Here is a 19464-nt window from a genome sequence, read left to right on the forward strand (position 1 = left end):
TTAAGACCATTAATATTGAGGGATATTAATGTCCAGTGATTGTTCATTTTGGTTTTTTTTTTTTGCATTTGGTGGTGGTGGAGGAATTGTGTGTGGATTTCCACCCCATTTTTTCTTTTGGCTGTTGGTAAAGAAGGATTATCGATTGCCTATATTTTTCTGGTTGTAGTTAACTTCCTTGGGTTAGAGTTTTTCTTCCAGAACTTTCTTTGGGCTGGATTGGTGGGTATGTATTGTTTAAATCTGGTTTTGTCATGGAATATCTTGTTTTCTCCATCTATAATGATTGAAAGCTTTGCTGGGTATAGTAGTCTGGGCTGGCATCCATGGTCTCTTTAGTGTAGGTAGAATATCTATCCAGGACCTCTGGCTTTCAGAGTTTCCATGGAAAAGTCAGGTGTGATTCTGATAGGTTTGCCTTGATATGTTACTCAACCTTTTTCCTTTGCTGCCCTTAGTATTCTTTCTTTATTCTCTATGTTTGGGGTTTTGGTGACTTTTTTATGGTCCACTCAATTTGGTGTTCTGTAAGCTTCTTGTACTTTCATTTGCATGTCTTTCTTTAAAATGTAAATATGTATACTGATGAGGTTTGGGTAATAGAAATATCAAATATTTCTGAGTTCCATACATTATAACCTAGGCAGAGCAATGTTTTAATAGTAAAACTTGGCATTGTCACCTACAACATTCATTTTCAATTGCTATTTCATTTGTATTGTCATATCATAACAATGTAATGGGGACTAAGTTTTCCATATCCTGTACATTCATAACTCAAACTATAGAATGCTTTTCTATTTTCCTTTCATACATGTTAATTTTAAGATAAGTCTAAATTCTATGCTTTTCCAAAGAGTTTATCACCCAAGATACTTTAGTTTTCAAATAGAAACAAGGATCATTTTAAAGACTGAACATAATGCTATCACCTTAAATTATGCTTTGTGGTCATTAATCTATTTTTCCTCCAATTTTAATATGTCTCTTGTGTGATTTATATGCACACCACAATAGTAGAGTACTTACCTCAAGTTCAAAAACAAAACCAAAAAACAAAACAGCTAATGAACACAGTGCCCCAACAGACATAATCATATGGCCAGCACTAATTGAACCCTACTGGTGATAAATTGAAAAAAGGCGGGTGGGAGAGCCTGTGATTAAAGGTGTTGTACTGACTGCTAGTGAAGAGTGATCAATAGTTTCTCCCATTTTGGGGGGTGGGGTTGAGACAGGCTTTCTCTGTGTAGCTTTGGAGCCTATCCTGGCACTCACTCTGGAGACCAGGCTGGCCCCGAACTCACAGAGATCTGCCTGTCTCTGCCTCCCGAGTGCTGGGAATAAAGGCGTGCGCCACCAACGGCCGTCTTAGTTTCTCCCATTTTTTAATCCATCCGGGTACTGTAATGACTTGACATGTGACCTGTGTGGTGTAATGTTAGCATAACTGCTGGGAGGATAATTTCACTGATTTGAATGAGATTGGCATAGACTCATATTTGGACACTTAGTCCCCAGTTGGTAGCACTGTTTTGGGAGGCTAAGGGAGTGTGGCTTTACTGGAGAAAGTACATCACTGGGGGAAAGCTTTAAGAGGTGGGGAGTCCTTTAGTCACTCACACTTCTGTCTATTTGCTCGCTATTGAAGGTGTCATTTCTCCTATCCCAGCTGCCATACCTCCCTACCATTTAACTAATACAGTAGTTAACCACTTTATTGACTGAACTTAAAGATCCCTTCAAAGAGAAAACACATGCCTGGTTCTGAAAACCTGGTCAAGAATATGGTGCATGAAAGTTCATAGGGACTAGGGGGACACAGTATAGCTATTGTGCTCAAAATCACATGTCAACCACCCTCTTAAATTTTCATCTTTAAAGTTAAATATTTTGCTTCTTAGTTCAGTAGATACCGGGTAATGCAGAAACTCCAAACTGGAATAAATGATGCTGGAAGACTCTGTGCCAGGTGGAACCACTGAACTGCCCCTTCCAAAGTTCAGCAGCCACTGTGAAAGAGTTGAAAAACTAGAGAAGCAAGAGCTAGGAGTTGGGGAGGAGTACACTGAAAAAAAGCCTCTGGCCACAAGATAGCTGTTATTCTGTTGATGTGATCATCTGCACAAGGCTTCACAATACAGGGCCCATCAATATTTTACATGGTTGTAGGGACCCATAAGGCTGTCACCCTTAGCCAGGTGTCTATTGGAAGTTAAGGGTGCTAGTTGGAGGTGGTGGCTCTTATTTTGAAACAGGTGTAGCATCTGATGAGGCTACAATTGCTTGCGGTGCTCAGCAAAGCAAGTCTCATTAAAGTGTTTCTCAAACGAAGACTTGTAAGGAGGAAGAACATCAATCTTCTCGTTTCATCAAACGGCTCTCCCGTCATCTGCATAGAAACCTTAAACAACAGATTTCTTTTCTTCTATGAGTGTTCTGCCTGCAGGCAAGTGCGCCACATTTGGCAGTGCCAGGAGAAGCATCAAGAGTAGTGTCAGATTTCCTGGATCTGGAGTGATAAATGGTCTGATTATTATGCACCATTTGGGGTTGACACTTGAGTCTCAATCTTCCAGAACAGCCACAAATCTTCTTAATGCCAAGCTATCACTCCCACCCTGCATAGAAACATGTAATCCAGTCAGAACAATCCAGCACCACAGTGGGGAACTTCGATAGCTCCTTCCCTAACAGAGTGGCAAGGAGTACCTGCAGGTGAGAACCATGCCCAGTGACTGAAAAGGCAATGTTATGTTAATGTTAAAAATATTTGGACTTTGGTTGATGCTGACAGCAGTTGTGCTTTGATTACATCTAGGGCCCAGGATTAGTAATCCAACAAGCATCACTTCATACACTCCTGTATAAAACAAGGCATGCTAAATTGATTAAGCTTAACAAATGGTAGTCAGCTGGCTCCTCATATACATTTCTGTCCTGTGTGCACAGATAGTTCATTCAGCTGAAGAGACAGGAGTAGGCAGAGGCAAGGAGACAGATATAGGCATAGCCAAAAAATGAGGTGGTTATTTCCCTGTGCACTAGAGATGGACCCATTGAATTCATTGGGGTTAAAAAAATTAAAAATAATAATAATATAAAAAATTCAATGAGCTTGTAAAGTATGCAGCTTGAGATGTGAGGCAGCCAGAAAAAAATAAAAGTTTTATATAACAATTTGGCTTAGAATCTTATGCACCGTAATCATCTGTGATCACCTAACACTCAGAAAACAGACTTGTATATTGCTTCACCATGGCCATTTTTATAACCATACCATTTGTTATGGGACAGTGGGTCCAGACTTACCATTGTTGTCCTGGCACACATCTCTAAAAAGTTTTGTTATAGACAGAAAACATAATACTAACCTTTAAGTGTGTTTCAAATTTAGAGACTCACCGAGAGACATACAATTGCATCTAATAAAAGCAAGTGTTCCCAGACTGCCATATATTTGTGTAAAAACCCACTGCTGTGAGCAGATTAATTCCCAAGAAGATGTTGGACAGGAAGGCTCTAGGAGCCCCTAAAAGAATAGAGGCGACTGTCATTGATACTGGTTGCATTCAAGAAGTGGATAGCTGAAGACATCACAGTGCTTTGGTTTGAGGACTGAATGGGATATCGCTGTTTCTTTTCCTCACTTGACTTTTCAAAGAAACAAAATACCTGTATTCACCATCAGCCTTACTCCAGAAACAGATGGGTAAATAAAAGGAACACATGAGTTAGAAGATCATAGCCAAACTTTTGGGTAACGGCCTCTGTGATGGATAATCTTGGTTGTCAACTGACTATATCTAGAGTCAATCAAATCCCAAACAACCAAACACACCGTTGAGGGACTTTTCCAGATTGGATAATTTGAAATGGAAAGACCCACCTTAAATCTGGGTCACAATTTCTGGTGGCAGGCTCTGTAAATGGACATGGAATAAGGAAGCTTTTTCTTTTTGATGTTTGCTCCCACTCTCACTAACAGGTTCACCTATCCTGCTACTGAGGCACTGTGTCCCTGGTACTAGAACATACTACTTGTCCTATTCTAAAATAATGACTACATTGTTATTATAGTCATTATTTTAGATGCCTATATTCTAATGAAAGAGGAAAGAAAAGCATGCTGATTTAAGTGGGTGAAAAGTGGTGAGGATCTTAGAGTGGCTGCATGGAGGGAGGGGGGCTGTGGTTAGAACATACTGTATGAAAAAAATCTATTTCCAATTAAAAAAAGAAAAAACTACTTTTTCAGGATTCCAATGTATATTGAAGACCAACTGAGACATCTAGTCCCATGGATTAAACAACTATAGGATCTTGGATTTTCCATCAGGAGACAGACATTTTGGAATTAGCCACACAGCCTGTAATCCACTCTAATAAATCCTTTTTTTTAATATATACTGATTCATCCTATCAGCTTTGTTCCTCTAGAGCAGTGGTTCTCAACATGTGGGTTGGGACCCCTTTGAAACCACGGAAAAACAGATTTTACATTATGATTCATAACAGTAGGAAAATTAGTTATGCGGTAGCCACAAAATTAATTTTATGATTGGAGATAACCACATGAAGAATTAAAGGGTCACACATTAGGAAGGTTGAAAACCACTGCTCTAGAGAATCCTGACTAATTCACCCACCAAGGCTCAGAGACCATAGCAGAGGGTGGGGGGGGGGCAGGAAGCAAAAACATACAAGCTGGAGGCAGGCGTGGAAGGCTGTGTAGTTATTTACTATTGGATCTGAAATTGGCATCAATACTCTCCAGCTCATTGGTGTCTCTGAGTAGTTAGGGGGCAGTCACTAACTACTTAACTTCCCTCTGTCTCTGCCGTAAGGTCAGGCTTGATGCAGCAGCAGTTGACAAAAATGATAACATAATCATCTGCAAACAAGACAGCATGTGTTCACATTTCAACAAACTGTGAAATATCTACTGTGTTCACATTTCGACAAACTCCAATACTGGAAAAAAAATATTTCTGAAAAAAAATATAAAAAAAAATATTCTGAGTTTTCATATTTGCTCAAATATAAGAATCCATTTCCACTGAAATCCATGATAAATCCACGTATTCATTTGTTTTTTTCTTTCTAACACACTGGTCTTTATAATGTCTATGACTTTATGCCTTCGTCTTTCTAATATCACTCTTCTATTACACTTTGAAACAAGACTAAATACCTCCTCAATGGTGAGTACTTGAAACTTATTTTCCTGTACATCCTTGAGGCCTTCAGAGCTATTATTCACGAGCATGCATGTGTTGTTATACTCCTATGTCTCTGTCAAGGTTTCTTACATTCTTGATATTTGCAGTTTTGCTCCATAATGAACAAACAAATTTTGATTAAGGCATTTTCTTGGGTTTCTTTCAGGATGAGATTCTCTCTCTCTCTCTCTCTCTCTCTCTCTCTCTCTCTCTGTGTGTGTGTGTGTGTGTGTGTGTGTGTGTGTGTGTGTGTGCTACAATTTTGGCATTAGAAAAAAATTGACAAATTGAATGCGTTTATGAGGATTCTGTAACGTGGAATTTCCAATGAACAGCAAGACACAAGGATGGCACACAGGTATACATTTTATACTGTTTCTTTTCGGTATGGGATTTCTGATATACAAGACTGGTGCACAAACTAAAAGCTTGGTCCCATTCTTTAGGCTCCTACATTTTGTCCTCATTGTATCTACTTTTGATATTGTACTACAAAAGTGTATTTCTTAAAAATTTTCCCATATGGTTATACCCACAAGAATTTTTTCTAGTATAAGTTCTTGTGATATTTTCTAAGATCTCAACCTTCATTAAAGGTTTTCAAAAGTTTCTGATGTCCTTGTTTCTCTCTATTATAGATCCTGTTGTGGCTCGCAAGGATAAAGATCAGGATAAAGAATATGCCGCCTTACTTACAATAGTGTTTTTATCCCCAGTGTGAATCTTCTGATGTCTTCTAAGAGTTGAGAACCGGGTAAAATATTTGTCACATTCCTGACATTTGTAAGGCTTCTCTCCAGTATGAATTCTCTGATGCCTTCTAAGATTCGAATGCTGGGTAAAGGATTTGTCACAGTCTTTGCATTTGTAAGGTTTCTCTCCAGAATGAATTTTCTGATGTGTTTTCAGAATTGAGTTCGTGGTAAAGGATTTGTCACATACTTCACATTTATAAGGCTTCTCTCCAGTATGGGTTCTGTAATGCCTTTTAAGATGTGACAATTCAAGGAAAGACTTACCGCATTCTTTGCACATGTACAGTTTCTCTACAGAATGTATTTTCTGGTGCTTTCTAAAAGATGAACAGTGAATAAATGATCTATCACACTCGTTGCATTTGTAAGGCTTCTCACCAATATGGGTTCTGTAATGGCTTTTAAGGTATAGCAACTGATAGAACACCTTGCCACATTCTTGACAACTATAAAGTTCCTCAGCAGTGTGGATTTTCTTATGTCTCCTGAAAGTGGAACAGTGGGCAAAGGATTTGTCACATTCCTGACATTTGTAAGGCTTCTCTCCAGTATGGACAATGCAATGGCTTTTAAGAGCTGACAACTGAAGAAAAGACTTACCACATTCTTTGCATCTATAAGGTTTCTCTCCGGTATGAATTTTTCTATGTGTTCTAAGATTTGAACAATGGGTAAAAGATTTGTCACAAACATCACATCTATACAGTTTTTTTTCAATATGAATTTTTGGATATTCAGTGAGACTTGAGCAGGAACCAAAGCATTCTTCACACTTCCTAAATTTGTGTGGTTTCTCTCCAATACAGATTGCTTGTTGCATAAGTTTGTAGGTAGAGGCAAATGATGAGTTTTTATATTTTTGAGGTTCTTCTGTAGCGTGTATGCTTTTATATCTATTTAGGTTTGATGACTGAATCGAGGCATCCTTGTGACTATAGTCACAGCTAAAGTTATTCGGGCTTTCTGTAGTGTTACTTGTTTTATAAACTGTGCATCTTGTGGATTCATGAAGCATTTTGCCAAGCTCATTGCATTTAGAATACTTCTCTTCACTCTCCACATGTTGATGGACAATAGCACACATGCAATAGTTCTCTGAAAAGTGAGACATTAAGATTAATAATAGGGTTTGATTTAAGACTAAACACATCCAATGTATGATTGCTTCATTAACTTTTCTCTTTTAAGGAAACCAGTAACTATGAATAAAGCTCTCAGTAGTAGACATTCTTTTGCCCACTGTAATTGTTATAGATTCTCACAAAAATTTATGGAGTTATAATCTTCAAGAGTCAATGTTTTATAGTAGCCACTTCATTCTTATCTAAAATGTGTAACTTGGTACATGTAATTGAGGAATCAATAATTAAATTTGGGATGGAACTCTGACTACATTTAGAATACATTTCTTATTTAAATTTTTCAGAAATGACTAAAGAAATAGTTTAATCCAATACAACATTCATAATATTTGCCTCACTAAGTAAATTAGCAAAGATTACTCTTTAGGATACCTAATTTCTTTGAAAGTTAAATTGCTACTTAACACCTTCTTAAGGAATTTTTCTCAATGTCATGTCAGAGTCCTGAAAAGTAGTAAGTGCAAAACAAATATTTCTGCTAGATGTCGCATGTTATAGATCATTAGAGAAAGAGACGTCATTGTGAGCAATTGCTTATTTATAACTCTATGCTGACCCAGCTCCACATACTGCGGTGTTTCCCCTATTTCCTAAAATGGAAAGTCCCCAGGCCACTGCGCTGGCATTCACTGGTTCCTGAGATGACTTTTCCGGAAGGGCAATTCCACTGAGAAAACAAATGAAGGATGCAACACGATGTCGTATTTACAAGAATGGCAATGAGAGAACAAAGCTACTTACTGGACTTATGACAGATTATAAAACACACAATCATTTCAAGATGACAGCATTTGCATACTAGTATTAAGTCAACAGAACTCAGACATTATAAGACACAGAGGTTTTTGTTTTGTTTTGTTTTGTTTATGTATCTTGAGGACAACATACACAGTCAACTTGTCAAGAATTACCATGAGTGAACTGAACTTGGTAAAACCCTTTTCAGATGTTACTTCCTGTTTCACTTGAACCCCTCATTTTGGACCTGCTCATTCATTCAACCCCACCTGGTTTTATGGCTATCTAGCGATTTTCCCCTTTCTCTTCACATTTTAGGATACTTTGCTTGCCACAGAACCCTTGCTAGATTCTTGATAAAGTTATATGTACACCTAAGCTAACACAATATTGGGCTCAGCAAAAGAGCAGAGCACAAAATAAAGGAATCTAGAAAGAAATTGCCAATTGTGATTTCCTGTCAGTATCTTAAAGATATTTAGGGAAGCGTTTTCAGCGTGTGTATTTTAAATGAATGATGAAAATGGAACTTTAAGATATGCATGGACATACCATATGTTACTGAGTTTCTGAATGTATCATAGAACAAAAATGAAGGATGCATAATACCTCCAAAAGGGAAGACACAACAAATACATAATATCATGAAAAACTTCATTTCTACTACCTAAATTTTGATAATTTCCTTTAGTTTGTGAGCCAGCTTCACACAGAGATTACACATCTGAAAAGCTGATCTACACAAAAGATGAATGTTAGGAGCTGAGGAGGCCCTGAGTGTGTGAAATCTAAGTAAAAGTCTATTGTTACAGACCTATAGTTAAAGACCACAGTCTCAGACCCATGAGAAAATGACAAAGTCTTCCTCCTCAGGGTGAGGCTCAGAAAGATAGAAAAGCCTTCCTCTGGGGTCTAGATGGAAACAGCGCCACATTGGCAGCATGTGCAGAAAATGTCCCCCTTAGCTTTCTTCTCCTGGATGTTTATGACTGTTCCACTACAGTCATGGCTCCTTATTAATTTGAGCTAACCCTGTCCCTTGATTCAGCTGTACACCATAAACCTGCCTCCTTGTTCATCCATATATAATCCCCACACCTCCTTGTTCAACTCTATATAATAAATAAACTAAACTTCTAGGGTGCTATGGTTTCTCCATCTAAGAGCTAAGCCCACCTGATCCACAATTTTCTGTGTGCTCAGGTGTTTGTTTTTTCTTCATTCTTTCATTGTCCCTACTCAGGTCAAGTCCCCAGAGCTATGCAAGAATGTGACAAGATTGAGCTAGAAATTCTGCAAGAAAAATGTTCTCACCCACAGAGACCAGATTGCTGTAATTCTCCAACATCACATCAATGTACAAAGCCCTCTGAACAGAGTCCAGACATTCCCACTCCTCCTGGGAGAAGTCCACAGCCACATCCCTGAATGTCAAGAGACCCTGAAATAACAAACCATAGCTTTATCATGTACAACTACATAGACAGCTTTCCTATATACAAGGAAACAAAGTTATGGAAATTAAGCACTTTATATAACATTATCAGAATCAGATCATTAAAGGCTTGCAAGGTTTCAGTACACAGCATTTTTAACAGAAAAATAGACATGGCTACTAACCTGAGATGTGTTTACCACAGGACCATCCATTTCTCCCTGTTGCTCTCTTCTCTCAGCTTTTTGTGTGAGGAACAACGACAGGACCTCTTCTGCTCCTTCCATATCAAAATGTTAAACATAAAAAGCTAATATCAATACTGAGATCTCTTAAGGAACAATGACAACATAAAAGGATCAAACCCCCAGAATAATAACAGATGTTGTGTTAACAATACTAAAGCCAGGGGAACATGGGATATATATTTAAAAGCCAGAAAGAAAAAACTGTCAACCACATTGTTGCAGCCAGAAAAAAATTGTTGGAGTACATTTCAAGATAATTACAAATGAACACAATTCATTTCAGCCAAGCAGCATTGCACATAATAAACAGAGGCAAACCATAAACCAAATCATTAGAGAGAAAATATCCATGAGAAGACAGGAAATGATACTTTTCATTTGAGTAATATACAAATGCAGGAGAGACAGGAAGTAACCAACCACTTTCCAACATAGTAGCAGATTAACTGATTCCAAGAAGGAAGACAGAAATGTGCTATCAATAATCCAACCAACAAGAAGAGCAATGAAATCAGAGCAAAGAAAAATCCTATGGAATAAAATTCCCAATAGAAACAGAAATGCCATCTCACAAAGCTCAGCAAGTGATTATGGTAAAACTTGTAAAGGAATTAGGAATACACGGAACAGAGCTCACACAATAAAGGATTTATACGGCAAACCTAAGACAACAGTGCAGGGCAAAGAAAAAGATCTGCATCATTGCTTCTAAAATTGTAATTGCAAAGATTTATTTATTTTATGACTGTTTTACCAGCATGGATGTATGTGCACCATGTGTATACCTGGTGCCTCTGGCGTTCAGAAGAGGGTGCTGGATCCCCTGCTTGTGGGGGGCCGTGTGGGTACTGGAACTGAACCCTGGTCCTCTGAAAGCAACAAATGCTAACTGCTGAGCCATCTCTCCAGGCTTTACCTATAAAATTTTAACAAGAGAAATATACAAACTCTCTTCAGTCTTGTTTGATATAGAGTATTAAGAGATAGCTTGAGAAAAATGAAGAAATCAAAGAGAAAAGCAATGAATGGAGGCAAGGAATACATCAAACTACTTTTTTGATGATGGAATTCTTAGATGAGATGAGTGCTTTAAGTAATACTGAAGAATAGAAAATTAACATAAAAATTGCTAGTTTCCCATATGCCTATAATGAACACATGGAGAAATAAATTAGAAAAAATTTTTAAAAGCTTTTAAAAGGCACAGGAATAAGCTTAATTATCACCAAGATGAATTTTAGAATTTTTTATTTAAAATTGTTTTTTCATATATTCTTCCCTCCCTCAACTCTTTTCAGATCTCTCCCCTCTCTCTCTCTCTCTCTCTCTCTCTCTCTCTCTCTCTCTCTCTCTCTCTCACACACACACACACACACACACAGTTTTATGTTGGGCAACTACTCCTGGGCATAGGGACTGCCCAGGAGTATGGTTGACACCCAGTGTCACTCCACTGGAGAAAACTGATTTTCCCTTCCCTAGCAGATAGTAATTCCAGAGTTCTTGGTCAGGGCTGGGAATCTGTGCTCACTTCCATTTCTCAGTGCTGGGTTTTTGTCTGCTTTGAACTTGTACAAATCTTAGACACACTGTAACTTGTGCTAAAAAAAAATGTAAGGCACTAAATAGAAAAAGGACAAAGACAGCAAATAAGAAAATGGGTTTCCATGCACACTTACTATAAGTGACAATGTGCACATGGCCATATTCCCAACATCAGTCTAAGAAATCAGTGCAAACCCTGTCAGCAAAATAATGGTTTAAAATGTATTTTATTATTTTTATGTATATAAGTATTTGAGCTACATGTATGTCTGCACACCATGGATGCCTGGTACCTTTAGAAGCCAGAGGTAGATGTCGATCACCTGGAACTATTGTTACAGATGGTTTTGAGCAACCATCTGGGTGTTAGGAAACAGATCCTGTTCCTCTGCAAGAACAGCCAATACTTGTAACTGCTGAGCCATCTCTCAGCCCATCCTCAGTTCCCCTTTTTGTTAGAGACAAATTATCACTAAGTAGCCCTGGCTGACCTGGAAGTATGATGTAGACCAGGCTAGCCTTAGACCCACACAGAACTGCCTACTTCTTCCTCCTGAGTGCTGGGATCAGCTTTGTACACATGACAAATACATGATATTTGCCTAATCTCATACAGCTATTTAACAATATGGTCCACGTTCATTGATATCACAAAATATATATTCAGTATGCCTCAATCCTATTACTAACCTACTGTTTACATAAATATGGAGTCATTATATTACACATACATTACATGTATGTTACAGCTACATTTTAATCTTTTGATTGTTAATAGATATTTTAATGATTTCTTTTTAAAATTATTTCTATTTATTTATTATTTCTGTGTGTTATTATGTGTGTGCTTTCTGGATGCATGTGCACTACCTTTGCAACTGGTGCGCGCAGAGTTCAGAGGAGGGCATCACAGGTCAGAAGAGGGCATCACAAATTCCCTGGAACTGGAGTTACAGATGATGTGAGCTGTCACGTGGGCACTAGCATTCAAATACAGGTCCTTTGGAAAAGCAGCCAGTGCCTCTAACCTCTGAGTCATCTCTCCAATCCCTCTTTATAGACTTAAATACACTAAGAAACCAAACATACCCAGTTATATTCCAGTTCCAGGGGATCTAATGCCCTTTCCTGGCCTCTAGGGCCATCAGGTTTGCATATAGTACACAGATATGCATGCAGCCAAAATCACCTAAACACATAAAATAATTTTAAATTAAAAATAAATATATATGAAGAACATGGAACAGTTTGTTGAGTGAGACTTAGACCAAAATGAATACACAGACCTTAATACAACTTATTTTCTGATGATGGTGGCAAGTCCTGTTTAGCAATCACAAGCTAGGGGCACTGGGGACATGTCCTTCCCAGATCATGACTGACTGACTAATCACTCTGGAGGTTCGAGAGATCGGAGTGCTGTGGTTACATCTTAGAATAAGAAAACTGTGATATTAATACAATTCACCTTTCCATTGTTTGTGTTTTCATAGATTTTGTTTTATCCCTCAACTGAGACTCCTTCCTTTCTGATAACTCTAGTTGTGTCAAGTTGGCACACAAAACCAGTGAGTACATAGGCTAACAGCAGATCGTCACCTCTCCCTCTGCTCTTCCAAATCCAATCCTCCAGTCTCATCCCCAGCTCAGCAGCAAACCTTTCCTTATAGCCTCTCCTCACTATCTGCCCCAATTTTAGAGGGGACTAAGCAGATCCTAATGGAATACCATGTTTTCCTTCCTCCTATTCACTTCCCCCAGTCTTCTTCCACCCCATCCGCAAAGCCCAACCCTATTCCTAAATGTCAGTCCCAAGTTTCCAGGAAAAGCATTTTACCTTAAACTCACAGTGACTATATGTAGAAGTGTCCCAGAAGAATTTTCTACCAGGTGACAGAGCCACTCTCCTAACAACCAGAGAGGAACCAAAGGAACAAAATACCCAGCAAGCAAAGACAAGACAAGTTACCTGCACCTAGCATTACAATTTTCCCAATCACAGATGCCTAGATGTAGGCATAAAAACAGAATGAGTAATAGTCAGGAAAGTATGTCTGCACTAGAGCCCAGTAACCCTACCACAACAGGCCCAAGACACAACTGAAGCATAAGCTGGGGGGGGGCACGACAACATGACTTTAAAATAGCCTTGGGAGGTGGTGACCCACACCTTTAGTCCCAGCACTTGGGAGGCAGAGGCAGGCAGATCTCTGTGAGTTTGAGACCAGCCTGGTCTATAAGAGCTACTTCCAGGACAGCCTCCAAAGCCACAGAGAAACCCTGTCTCGGGGGAAAAAAAAAATCCTTGCTTAATAACTTTGAAGACCTCCCCCATGGAAGGCCTCACCCTCCCTGGAGAGCAAAAAGGGTATGGGATAGTGTTAGTTGGGGGGGGGGAGGAGGAAAGGGAGAGTGACCTGGGATTGACATGTAATATAATTTTCTTTCTAATTAAAATTAGAAAATAAAATAAATAAATAAAAATAGCCTTTATACTGCAAAAGGTCCTTAAAGAGTAAATGAATAAATCTCTTTTTAAAAATCTATGAAAATACAAACAGTGGAAGAAAATGAATAAAACAGTTCAAGACCTACCCAAAGAAATCTAAAGATTCAATGCAATCCCCATTAAAATTCCAACACAATTCTCTACAGATCTTGATCTGACAATTTTCACCTTCATATGGAAACACATACACACACACACACCACCAAAAACAAAACAAAACAGAACAAAACCAACAAAAACGAGAGCTGTAACAATCCTGAAGAATGAAAGTACTGTAGATATATCAGCACCCTAGATTTCAAATTCTGCTACAGAGCTACAGTAATAAAAACCACATGGTAGTGGCACAAAGACATCCATATTATCAATGGATTTAGCTTGCAGACCTATACAGAAATCCACAAAGCTATGGACACCTAATTTTTGATAAAGGCAGAAGCACACACTGGAACAAAAACAGCATCTTCATAAAACAGTGTGATCAAACTGGATGTCTGCATGTAGAAGAACACAACAAAGAGCTCAATCTGCCACACTGTACAAAACTGAACTCCAAATTGAACATAGACCTCTACATAAAACCAGATACACTGAACCTGACAGAAAAGAAAGTGGGGGATAGCCTGGAACTCATTGGCATAAGGGAAGACTCTCTGAACAGAACATTGACAGCACAGGCACTAAGATTAACAATTAACAGATGGGATTTCATGAAATGTAAGGTTTCTGCATGGAAAGGACACCATTGTTAGCACAGAGTGGCAGCCTAGAGAATGAGATACTATTTTTACTAACTACATATCTGATAGAAGGCTAATATCTAAACTATATAAAGACCTAAAGAAAACCAGATATCAAAAAACAAATTATCCAATTAAAAAATAGGGTACGGACCTAAACAGAGAATTCTCAAAGAGGGAAACTCAAATGTGTGAGAAACACAAAAATGTCATCAGGGAAATGCCAATCAAAACTACTCTGACATTCCATGTTATACCCATCAGAATGTCTAAGACCAACAAAACAAGTGACAGCTCAGGCTAGAGAGGATGTATAGTAAGGGGAACACTCATCCATTGCAAGTGGGCTTCCCATTTGCTTTTGTTTATATGTTTTCTTTTTAATTTTATCTTACTTTTTTGTATATTCTCTCTTTTTACCCTATAGATTCTTTGGGAATATATTATATTTTTGGAATACATATTATATTGGAACATAATATATTCTTTGGGAATATATTATAGTTTCCAGTTAAGTGATTTTTTTAATAGGATTTCTGAGACCCACCCAAACAAGTGGATCTCTGTTTATATTTGTTTCTTGTGCCTTTTCTAGGTCACTTTATTATTGTCCCATAGAAGCCTGTTTGTTTTCCAGTGAGAGACAGGAATGGGATGGATGCAGATAGGAGGGGCAGTGAGGAGGAAAAACAAAACACAAAATGAAAACCAACCAAACAAGAAGATATACCATGAGTTTAGGCATCAAGAAGGAAGAGTGATGGTCATAATTATGGTAGGTGACAGACAAAGAAAAATCTACCCAAATACAAAACAAAGAATATTATTAATCAGGGACAAAATGGCCCGTTCACTGTAAGACTTTGTGATAAATATGGACATATTTTATAAAACAACTTGCAAGAGGAAGCAATCATTGGCATATTATTAGGGGGAAAAATGGGCAGTGGAAACTTCAATACCCCATAGTCAATGATGGGTAATGAAACCAGACTGCATATGAATAAAGAAAGTAGACCAAGAACAGCACACAGAACGAGTTATGCCTAGTAGGCCTGCAGAGAATCAGCCACACAACAGCAGAAGGATTCAACCTTTTGAACCATCAAGGACCACTCCTCTGAAACTGTAATGCCTCCAGCATGGAACAAGCAATCTGGAATACAGACATTAACGGCAGATAGAAAACCAATCTGTAGTACAGACACAAACAGCAGATAGGAAACAGAAGAATAAATAAACTTCATGTGAATAATGACACATCGTAAACATGTTGTTATTCATACAAGAGAACAAAATGTAGAAGGAGATTAGTCCTCTAAAAGATTCGATACAATTTCTACCAAAACCCTACTCACAATTTATTTATTTATTTACCTTTTGCAGAGGAAGGTAATATTAAAAGGACATACAATTTTGAAAACAACACAGTTTAAAGATCTTTGAGGAAGATGAAACTCAGGGGTGATTTCAAAAATATATTAAAATTATAGGATAAAAATCATGAAGTATTGGCATGAATACAGACAATCAGAGATATGAAGGGGAAGGCAATGGATGGAGGTAAAATACTTGAAGATAGTAAGCAATTCTTATCAAAATTCTGCTGGAGTTGTTAAAGAAGATGGAGAAATTAACTCTAAAAGATGTAAAATCTGAAGGAACTACAAATAGCTTTTAAATTCTGAGAACAGGAATCAAATAAAGAGGCATCAATTTTCCTTTACAACACATTAGAATTATAGTGGATGAAAACCATGTAATACTGGTATGGAGACAGGGAAATATGAATAGAACAGCGACATCACAGCTCACAAGCATAGTCAAATAAAATGATATTTGGCTTGTGGTATTAATTCTTACATAGAAAACCTAATGTCTCTAACAGGGCAATCCTGAGGAGATTCTTCTCAGAAAGATTGCTCAAAATCTTTTCTAATAAAGAGGATGTGGCAAGAACATTTTCATATCAGGTTTCCACTTTCACCTAAGCCTGAACCTGGTCCCTGCCTCTACTGTTCTGGTACCTTGTTACTTCCTCCTCCTCACTTTCCAAGGCTCTTTGTGTTGCTCCAGACAGGTGACGAGGTGTGGCTCATCAGTGTAAGACCTGCAAGCAAGAAACAGAGTCTTACCTAAGTACTTAGATTTCTAACACAGTGTTAAGTCCTATGAAGAGAAAATAAAATAGGGGCCTCTGGAAATCACTTCCCAATTGTTATTTCCTTTCAGAATACTGAATTTTTAAAAAAAAAAAAAAAGCAATTTTATTTGTACATCTTGAGTCCCAATTCTAAATTACACCTCAGTCAAAATTCTAGGGTAAGAACAGAACTTTATGAGAGGGTGATAATGTTGGACATTAGTTTCTGAATTATTCATGGAATAGAATAAAAGAAGTCTAACACCTCCAAAAAAAAAAAAAAAAGAACAAACATGAAGAAAAACCAAAATGTCAATGAAATCATGCCTTTCTCCTCTGAGACTTTCACTTTGGTCTTTGAGACCTAAGACTCACCCACACAAAACTCACACAAGCAGAATCATTTGCCAAGGAACCCAAGAAGGAGTAAGAAACACTGAAAAACAAACCTACCAACAAACTGTTCTTACCCACAGAAATCAGACTGCTGTAGTTCTCTATCATCAGGGTTTTGTACAAAGCTCTCTGGGCAGGATCTAAGTATTCCACCTCCTCCAGGGAGAAGTCCATAGCTACATCACTGCATGTCAACAATGGAATAAAAGACAACAGCTTAGGTATGTGTCTCCCACTGCAATAGAACCAAGAAGAAAAGAGACATCTTTCTGATGAAGGTGAGTAATCATAGCTATTCAAAAGATGCTTTCTTGCATCATCCCGTTCTACAACGTATTTTCTGACTGTAAAAACAGTAGGAAATGATCTCACACTCAGCATGCAGCCTGTGTTTGTCTGGACCCTAAGGTGTAATACTGAGACCTCAGTATAAGAATGTGTATTTTTGATAGCTGTATATACAGACTGTATATATCTCAGAGGGAACATTAACAGTTAATGTTTAGAACTGTAACTGTAGGGCTTGCTCAAGTATTTATTCTGATTCAGTCTTTCCTGACAAACTAACAGGGCTCTCTTGGCCAAGGTGCCAGGTACTAATGATATGGTCTTAAATATCAGACTGGGAGACCAGGATGTTAGAAATCATGGATGAGTTCAATGGCAAGGAGAACAATTAAAATATTTCTTACAGCCTCGCAACCACTCTTCTGCATTTACAAACATAAACACATACATTCAAATGACCTACAAGATTATCTTTATGAGAATATTCAGGCAAATGAGATAAATAATAAAACTAGGATGACTCAATTCGTATCAGCAAAACTTTACACAGAAAGATAAAACAATAACAGTAGTCTCGAGCTGGTTTCCTGACTGAACAGTAAGCAAGAAAAGTGATCACACCCTGGTCCTTTTCTCCCGAGTCCCGCCGCTGCGCTGACCTGCTATTTCCCCAGGCTCTGGGCCTGTGTCTCCCGTCACTGCGATGCTCTGACCTGGCTGAGTTTTGCAGGCCGCCTCACGTGACTCCCGTGGCCCGGGTGAGCTTTCACATCCTAGCTAGGACCCTGTCCCTGCCACCCCGCCTGAGCCTGAGATCCACTCTAGCTGCAGAGAGTTCGTCCTGTTGCCTTAAGTTTTCCGGGCCCCTGCAGCCCCTGCAGCTACAGCTCATTTGCTTTTACTCCTCCCACTAGGCCATCAGTTCCGGTACGTCACAGCCCTGACCCCACCCCGCTTACGTCACACCCTTGAATTTCGTCGGTCTACCCTTACTGTCTCTCCGCCCGCCCCCATCACTCCTGTCACAAAGGTGAAAGTCCTCTTCCCCACTGAGGGCGGCCACGCCCACTCTGTCTGGCTCCCTCCTACAGGGATACTTGCTAAGACTTAAAGCAGACCCTGATCCAGGAGAACTTGTCCTGGCCCCTCCTCCTGGGCTCTCACGATTTCAGATACAAGAGATCCAGCCTAGTAAGGCATTCCAGCCCCTTAGGGGAAAACTAAGTTCCAAAAGAAAGCTAGCTAACAACGGAAATCCCCAACATAGCACAAACTAAAAACAAAACAGTTTTCTCTATCCATTCTTCAGTTGAGGAGCATCTAGGTTGCTTCCAGGTTCAGCAGAAATATTCAGTTGGGGAAAGAATAGAGGAGAAAGAGCAGAATGAGAGATACCATATCAGAGGGAGCCACTATAGGTCCGAGAAGAGATCTGGAACCAGGGAGATCTCCAGAGACCTACAAGGATGACACGATCTGACAATCCAGGCAATGGTGGAGAGGATAACCTAAAAGCCCTTCCCCTAAAATAAAATTGATGACTACTCTTTATGCCATCCTAGAGCCCTCATCCAGTGGCTGATGGAAGCAGAGACAGACATCCACAGATATACACTGAGCCAAAATCTGGAATTTAGTTGAAGAGAGGGAGGAATGAAGAGCGAATGGGTCTGTACCAGGTAGAAGAAACCCACAGGAACAGTTGGCCTGAACAAGGGAGAGCACATCGACCCCAGATGCTACCTGGGAGGCCAGTACAAGACTGATCCAAACCCCTGAACATGGATGTCAATAAGGAGGCCTCTGCACTCCAGGGAGCCTCTGGTGGTGGATTAGTATTTTTCCCTGGTGCAAGAAGAGACTTTGAGAGCCCATCCCACGTGAAGGGTTACAGTCTGGCCCTGGACACATGGGGAAGGGCCCAGGCCCAGCACAGGAAGATTTGGTGAACTATGCAAAGCCCCCATTGAGGGCCCTACCCAGCCTGGGGAGTGGTGGGCGGATGGGGTGGGGGGTTGGCTGGGGGTGGGAAGAAGGATGGGGGTGAGGGGAGAGAGAGGGAGAAGGGACTTACATGTGAAACAAGCTTGTTCCCTAACTTGAACTAATAAAAAATAAAACAAAATAATAAAAAAACAGGGTGTCTGCAATCTAATCTCTGTGCTATGAAGGGGGTGGGGATGGGAGATGGCTGGGCACTGTGGCCTAGCCCCAGGTTCAGTGACAAAAATTGTATGAAAGGAATTGTGTCAAGAGTGGCATAATAGGACACCCGATGCCCTTCTCTGACAGCAGAGGTCTGA

General features: G+C 39.2%; 1 protein-coding gene across 7 annotated transcripts; it reads right to left on the reverse strand.

The window, feature by feature from the left end:
• Window positions 1–637: 637 nt before the first annotated feature.
• LOC100757435 (zinc finger protein 54) lies at window positions 638–18079 on the reverse strand. 7 transcript variants are annotated; one of them, XM_035445391.1, is made up of 9 exons: window positions 17875–18079; window positions 16948–17057; window positions 16362–16444; window positions 10326–10456; window positions 9478–9572; window positions 9172–9298; window positions 5919–7072; window positions 3406–3532; window positions 638–2621 (listed from the first exon to the last, which is right to left on the reverse strand). In XM_035445391.1, exons 5-9 carry the CDS (start codon window positions 9505–9507, stop codon window positions 2611–2613), a joined length of 1449 nt encoding a protein of 482 aa, XP_035301282.1. In that variant the 5' UTR covers window positions 9508–9572; window positions 10326–10456; window positions 16362–16444; window positions 16948–17057; window positions 17875–18079; the 3' UTR covers window positions 638–2610. The 7 variants fall into 7 exon arrangements, with proteins under 7 accessions (XP_035301282.1, XP_035301279.1, XP_035301280.1 ...); XM_035445388.1 differs by having other exon boundaries at window positions 17821–18079; XM_035445389.1 differs by having other exon boundaries at window positions 16948–17108; window positions 17821–18079.
• Window positions 18080–19464: the final 1385 nt, after the last annotated feature.

This window comes from Cricetulus griseus, chromosome 5 (genome assembly GCF_003668045.3).
Source record: "Cricetulus griseus strain 17A/GY chromosome 5, alternate assembly CriGri-PICRH-1.0, whole genome shotgun sequence".
Lineage (NCBI taxonomy): Eukaryota > Metazoa > Chordata > Mammalia > Rodentia > Cricetidae > Cricetulus > Cricetulus griseus.

Excerpts from the sequence above, each read along its gene's own strand:
- LOC100757435 (XM_035445391.1), bottom strand. The coding sequence starts at position 9,507 with ATGGATGGTCCTGTGGTAAACACATCTCAG. Across the intron at positions 9,299-9,477 it reads CTGTGGTAAACACATCTCAG|GGTCTCTTGACATTCAGGGA; the intron begins GTTAGTAGCCAT and ends TTGTTATTTCAG. Across the intron at positions 3,533-5,918 it reads CTGGGGATAAAAACACTATT|GGGCTCCTAGAGCCTTCCTG; the intron begins GTAAGTAAGGCG and ends CTATTCTTTTAG.